This window comes from Brassica oleracea, chromosome C3, assembly GCF_000695525.1.
Source record: "Brassica oleracea var. oleracea cultivar TO1000 chromosome C3, BOL, whole genome shotgun sequence".
Taxonomy (NCBI): domain Eukaryota; kingdom Viridiplantae; phylum Streptophyta; class Magnoliopsida; order Brassicales; family Brassicaceae; genus Brassica; species Brassica oleracea.
Window position 1 is genome coordinate 27,031,163 of NC_027750.1, and position 7,292 is coordinate 27,038,454.

The window sequence follows — 7,292 nt, forward strand, 5'->3', positions numbered from 1 at the left end:
ACTCGAAAGGGCAAAATTTAGTAAAGTCAATATATGCAGCTCTTCGTTTGGGCGAATTAATTTTCTTTAATTGGTAGAAAATGGAAATTAAAAAAGTGGAAGTAACAATAATAATGAAAATGTGTTAAGGTTTGGGCTTCCAGCTTTAGATAAGGAGTTAATTAAGTTTTTCATGTATGAGCTGGATCCACGCATGAAGGGTCTCTGGACCCACTTTCTTCCCAATTATACTTACTTTACTACCCCTATAATTTCGAAGAATTGGAAGCTAAACCCTTATCTTTCACTTTCTAACAAAATGACCCACGAACTGAGCTAAATTGAGAAATACCATCCATCACAAATGATTTTTTACTTAGGAAAACGTTTTGGATCAACAACATAAACAAACTTCTATAGTTCCAAACAAAATAATGAATCTATAAAAATATGAAGAAGGTTTATATATGTATGCAATAAGAAGAAAAAAATCGCTGCATCCAATAAATAAATAAAAGATTTGCAAAAACTGAGTATATAAAAGGAAACTGGATCTAAAATGAAAATAAATAAATAAATGGTATAAATGTAGAGAAATGTGAAACTTGAAGGGCATGTTAGCTCCGCATTTACAAAAAAAAAAAGAAGAAGACATGTTTGTATATAAGACCACCATTTTTTGTCTATTCATCTTTAAAATTTTAATAATTAGCTTTAATCTCAATCTCTCTGATTAAAATAACAGAGGCATGGAGGTGTAGGGTGAGACAAAGTCATGTCTTGTTCAACTTCCTAAGGCTCATCTCAACTCTCAACTCTCTCTCTCTACACTTTTTAATTTTCCTTTTTGAACCAAAACTTGTTTCAATCGAATCAATTTCCCTTCTTTCTTTCTTTCTTTCTTTCTTTCTGGGTATATATTCCTTTTATTCAAAAGCCTTTTACTTTCCGAGAGAGATGATGAATCCTCTTCACGGAAGAGGAGGACTCGGATCGGGCGGTGGGTCGAGTTCCGGCAAGAATCAAGGCGGTGAAGCCGTGGTGGAGATGTTCCCGTCGGGGCTTAGAGTACTAGTGGTTGACGATGACCCGACTTGTCTTATGATCTTAGAGAGGATGCTCAGGACTTGTCTTTACGAAGGTTCGAAAAATCACAAAGACAAGATCTTTAATTCGGTTCGGTTTAGTAAATTTGATGGGTTGACTAACCTAAAAATAGAAACTTTTTTTTTAAGATTCACAAATTTAGATCATGTCTGGAGTCTCTGATGTTGAGAGATCCATCTTTTTTTTTTTAAAAAGGATGCAAATCTGAGAGTCTCTCTAGCTTTTGACTTGAGTGTTTGGTTTGGTTAGTTAGTTAGTTAGGAGACTCAAAAACAGTTCTGTCTTAATTTGACTTGATGAATGAATCTCTCTCTGTGTGTTTTCAGTAACGAAATGCAACAGAGCGGAGATGGCATTGTCTCTGCTCCGGAAGAACAAACATGGATTCGATATTGTCATCAGCGATGTGCACATGCCTGACATGGACGGCTTCAAGCTCCTTGAACACGTCGGTCTTGAGATGGACTTACCTGTTATCAGTAAGTTTTTTTTTTTTATTATTATTAAATCCCAATCTTTTTATACAACTGTTAAGAGTACTAACAAGGATCTTGTTTTAACTCTAGTGATGTCCGCGGATGATTCAAAGAGTGTGGTTCTAAAAGGAGTCACGCACGGCGCGGTTGACTACCTAATCAAACCTGTACGCATGGAGGCGCTCAAGAACATATGGCAGCACGTCGTGCGCAAGAGGAGAACCGAGTGGAGCGGCGTGCCTACACATTCTGGGAGCGTCGAGGAGACCGGCGAGAGGCGGCAGCAGCAGCAACAGAGAGAAGCTGTTTCCAGTGGAGAGGATGGAGCTGATGACAACAACTCTTCATCTGTTAACGAAGGCAACAACAACAACTGGAGGAATAGCAGCAGCAGCAGCTCAAGGAAGCGGAAAGAAGAGGAAGGTGGGGAAGAGCAAGGTGACGAAGATGCTTCCAATCTCAAGAAACCGCGTGTTGTCTGGTCTGTTGAGTTGCATCAGCAGTTTGTTGCTGCTGTTAACCAGCTCGGCGTCGAAAGTAAGACTAAACACTAAAGCTTTGCGTTTTTGAAAGAGTCTAATTCATCTTCTATGATGCAGAGGCGGTTCCTAAAAAGATCTTGGAGCTGATGAATGTCCCTGGACTAACCCGAGAGAACGTAGCCAGCCATCTCCAGGTATATAAAACCTTATATACTGCAGAGGGCCAGATTGAGATTTTGGGGGCTATAGACGATTTAATAAAGATTTCGATAATTTTGGTGCCTTAAATTTTTTTTTTGTTTTTACAAATTTTTGGGGTCTGAGGCGAATGTTTCATCAGGCTTGACGTTTATACCAGAATGACCATATATGTTCTTACCGGGCGTAAGTGTTGATTTTGCAGAAATACAGAATATATCTAAGACGGCTTGGAGGAGTGTCACAGCACCAAGGCAGTTTAAACAACTCGTTTATGACAAGTCAGGACGCGAGCTTTGGTTCTCCTCCGACGCTGAACGGGTTTGATCTTCAAGCGCTAGCTCAACTTCCTGCTCAGAGCCTTGCACAGCTTCAAGCCGACGGTTTAGGCCGGCCTCCTGCGATGAACTCTAAGCCGGGATTGCCTGGTTCTTCCTCCATTGTGGACGAGAGAGGCATCTTCAGCTTTGACAACCCGAAAATGAACTTGCTTCACGGTGTCCAGACCTCGAGACAGCTTGCTGGCTTACAACAACATCGAATGACGATTCAACAGCAGATTGCCGCTGTCCGAGCAGGACATAGCCTTCAGAACAACGGTATGCGGATGCCGTTAGCGTCTCAGCAGCAGCAGCCATTCCCACGACCGCAACAATCATCCATAAGGCAGCCAATGTTACCGAACCGTAGTGGTTTCTCGGGAAGGAGTAGTATCCCGGAGAGCAGCAGAGTGTTACCTACTACAAGCTACACCAACCTCGCAGCTCAACAAAAACACTCGATGGCTTTTAGCAACTTCCAACAAGAACTACCTGTGAATAGCTTCCCGCTAGCGAGTGCGCCAGGCTTATCTGTTCGGAAACCACATTCTTCTTCTTACCGAGAAGAGGTTAACAGCTCGGAAGCTGGTTTTACAACACCTAGCTACGACATGTTCTCAAGCAGACAGAACGATTGGGATCTAAGGAGTATGCTTTCCCCTCCTCAAGACGCGTTCTCCAACTCCTCTTCGTCTATGTCAAGAAACAACAACACGGCGGTTGCAGCCACGGATCACAGCCGGAACCACTACCAGCAGACACCGCCGGGTATGGTCTCGCATCATCAGGTTTATCGAAACGGAGGGGGAAGTTCAGTGAAGGTGAAGTCAGAGACAATGGGGTTCCACGAGCAGTATAGTAATCAAGAAGATCTTATGAGCGCACTTCTTAAGCAGGTTTGCTTTTAAACTCTCACTCTTATAATCTGATAGCAAACGCACATCACAAGCCGCAACTTGTAGCGTTTGGAAATGAACAACATTAATTTTGGTGTTGATACAGGAAGGAATTGGACCGGTTGATACAGAGTTCGACTTCGACGCATATTCGATTGATGATATCCCGGTTTGATTGGATAAAAAGCTGATTAAACCGATCAAGGGACTACTTGGGAGTTGTATTGTATCATTACACGACCATCCATCTGCTGATAACAGTAAAACCTGGTTGAGAGGAATGTTATATGATCTGCATGAAGTTTTAAAGGCAGATTATATCAGAAGAATTGTTTTGTATTACTAATTATATTTTTTTTTTGTTTATGTTAGGAGTTTATATGTTACTCTTCTTCTTGGAGATTCTTTTGATCCTTATTTAAGTACAGAGGCTGTTTAGGGTTTGTGATATTCTAACTTTGCGATAATAAGACGTTTTCTTGTAACATGTGGTTAGAAAGAATCAAGAGCACTAAATAGTTTTTGGCTATGGCTTTAGAACTAGTTGGTGTTTTAACACTGCCCATGATGTAGCAAGCTTGGTTCGGTTCTCAAAAGGAATAAGAAAGGCCTGAGGAGGTAGAAGAAGAGGTGAAAAGGGTGGTGCAATCCATTCTGTTGCTAAAATATATAACCTCCGCAAGCGCAGGTCTTACACGGGATGATCGAGTTGTTATAGTAAAAACGACACACAGCAACTAGGTATAGCTGGTTGACTGATGTTGCAGATCAGAAGGCATTTTGTACACCACCATTTGAAAAATCGATTTCGACTTGCTTGAATCCATCGATTGTGATAGACGTGGGCGTTCGGGTACCCGTTGGCGTTCAGATCGGGTTTTTCGAATTTCGGTTCTTTTTGATAACATCTCTTAAGTCCTATTCTAGTAAATTTGCAAGTACGGATCGGGTTCAGATATAACACATCGGGTTTGGATCGGTTTTGTAACACATCATAGATCCCATAAAGTAACCATATATCATTCGGATTCGGGTTATATCGGATCGGTTCGGATATACCCGAAATGAAATCTAAAATTTAAAAAACAAAACATAAGAAATACTCCCTCTGTTTTTTAAAGATGGATGTTCTAGAGAAATATTTTGTTTCCAAAAGATGTATTTTTCATGTTTTCAAAGCATATTTTGTCAACTAATAATGAAAAATTATGTGTTTCAAAAATATTAATTACATTTCTTTTAATCCTATTGGTTTAAAAATATAAGAAATATAAAGTTACAAAAAACTATGCATTAATAACTAAGTTTTAATATGATTTCTTAATAAGTGTGAAAATCCTAGAACATTCATCTTTAAAAAACAGAGGGAGTATATACTTATTTATATATAATTAAGTATTTAAATTAGTTATTTAAATTTTAAATACTTATTGTTATATACCATATCAAAATAAATATGAAATTGAATATTTGAAGTATATATTCATGTTTCATATAATTACATTGTATATTAGTTTAGACATTCGGACCAGTTTCTTCGGATATCTTTTCGGATTTTTTGGTTTTTTTGGGTTCGGTTAATAACACTTCGGGTTCGGATATGTTTTGTACCACCTTACGAGATCCATTCGGGTATTTTTTACATTTCGGACCGGGTACGGGTCAGGTTTTTCGGTTCGGGTTTGGTTCGGATTTCGGATTATGGATTTTATGTCCGTGCCTAGACTGTGGCAAGATCTTTCGGTTTCTGCAGCGGTGAGTGACAGGGAGGGAGGTCTATCATGTGTGGCCTCTCTCGCACAGCTTATGACATTAGAGAAGTCAACTCCTCCTCCTCAGTATTTTTTACCTTGTGAGGGTCATTGATGCATTCAAACATCTACAAAAGGGAAAAGATAGTAAATAAACTCAAACCAGACAGTTTTGTATTTCAACCACTATCTCCTAGACTATATTTGCAAATTGATTTTGCCATATGTGCTCTTTACAATCAATTTCACAAAACAAATATGACATAACTATTGAAATTGATGACATGACTACTGAAATTGATGACATGACTTCCGAAAAAATATGACATGGATAATTTAATTTAATGTTGGTTTATATTTTTGACAAAGTTATTAGAATATGGAAATAATTCATATATTATATTTAATATTGATATTTCTTTTTGGTAAACTTTTTTTAAATATGGTAATAGTTCACACATCATCTATAAAATAAATTTTTTCATATATAACATTTCAAATTTCAAAATATTATTATTTTTGTATAATTACACAATTTGTATTACTAAAACTTTCAATTTTTTTTACAATTTTAAAAAATTTAAATATCTAATCGTAAGATATTAGCTTTTTATATATTTACAAATTTTATAAATATACAAAATAATAATATTGATATTTCTTTTTGGTAAACTTTTTTAAATATGATAATAGCTCATACATAATCTATAAAATAAATATATTCATATATAACATTTCAAATTTTGAAATACTATTATTTTGTATAATTATATAATTTACATTATTAAAGCTTTCAAAAATTTCTACAATTTTTTTAAAATTTAAATATCTAATTGTAAGATCATTAGTTTCTTATATATCTATATATTAAATATTTGTAAAAACATATTAAAATCTATAATATTTAATAAAATTTATTTTAAAATATAAGTTAGATTTAAAAAAAAATTTAAACACCTAGTAATTCTGAAAAAATTCAACTCAAATGAGCTGGGGACGCCATTGGACCAAAACAAAATAAAAGTGGAGTGATGGAGACAAGACTAACTAAAACCACAGAGAAATGAGTCCACGCGCATCAAAAAGCGAGTGAGAATCACTACCGACTCTCAATAATGGCAATGAAAGGATTTAAAATTCAAAACACCTTCAGTTAATTAAATATTTGAACTGCTCTCAAAATTGAAATTCATTGACGAATGAATACATAACATTAGTGGGAACCAAAAAGACGACATCACTAACTATTACACATATACTACTAATCTCTCGCTACCTAGTTAAATTAATTAATCAGACTCTTCATTAATTATTCCCTCAAAAATCAAAAAAAAAAAAAGAAGCTTTTTCTACTTGGTTTATGAAAAAACAGAGCCACAAGAGAGCGCCATGAGAAGCACGGCGGCTCTTTCTTCCTCGCCGAGTTTCTTCCATAGCCTCTTCTTCTCAACCGCCGATCGCTTCATCACCGGAACTTTGAACCCCAAATCCAAATACTTACTCACTCCTTCGCTGCTGCTACTATTACTAGCACGCTTGCTGCTGCTGGAATCATCACCACCTTTGTTGGTCTTCTTCTTAGCGTCTCTATGATCATCAAAGCTTAGATCACTATCACTGCTGCTATTGCTTTTTCTGTTTCTCTTCTTCTCCTCTGGTTTGATTCCAAGAGCCGCTTGCCTCTTCTTCCTGCTCTTGATCCCACAAGCATTGCACAGCGACTGCATAGCGCACAAAACAGATTCAGATTAGGACAGTGAACGTGATCCATAAGATCGAAGTTGAAATAAGACTCACCTTAGGACCAGCAGGGCCACCGCGCCAGAGAGGAGTTCGGAGTGTTCCGCAATCAACGCAAGTTCTCTTCGTCTCGCCACTACTTCCACCGCCGCCGCTTCCACTGCTACTGCAGTTCTCGTTGTCAACATCTGATAACTCTCCGGCAGAATCCACCTTTGATTTTGATTCTACTGATCCCTCGGACATCTTTAAAGACGGTGATCGTAGCTTAGCAAGTTTGATGATAAGGAAAAGAGAGAGAGAGAGAGAGAGAGACGGCGAGTGGTGAGGGAGGGATAAAACA

At 37.6% G+C, this 7,292-nt stretch overlaps 2 protein-coding genes across 2 annotated transcripts; one reads left to right on the top strand and one right to left on the bottom strand.

Annotated features, from left to right (window-relative positions):
* The first annotated feature begins 697 nt into the window (after nucleotides 1-697).
* On the top strand, nucleotides 698-3,980 carry LOC106335935 (two-component response regulator ARR1-like). Its single transcript, XM_013774622.1, has 6 exons — nucleotides 698-1,120; nucleotides 1,413-1,565; nucleotides 1,653-2,099; nucleotides 2,162-2,238; nucleotides 2,448-3,458; nucleotides 3,565-3,980. The coding sequence occupies exons 1-6, from the start codon at nucleotides 937-939 to the stop codon at nucleotides 3,631-3,633; spliced, it is 1,941 nt and encodes a 646-aa protein (XP_013630076.1). The 5' UTR covers nucleotides 698-936; the 3' UTR covers nucleotides 3,634-3,980.
* Nucleotides 3,981-6,366: 2,386 nt separating this feature from the next.
* Nucleotides 6,367-7,292, bottom strand: LOC106332206 (GATA transcription factor 17-like). Its single transcript, XM_013770686.1, has 2 exons — nucleotides 7,007-7,292; nucleotides 6,367-6,930 (listed from the first exon to the last, which is right to left on the bottom strand). Exons 1-2 carry the CDS (start codon nucleotides 7,193-7,195, stop codon nucleotides 6,568-6,570), a joined length of 552 nt encoding a protein of 183 aa, XP_013626140.1. The 5' UTR covers nucleotides 7,196-7,292; the 3' UTR covers nucleotides 6,367-6,567.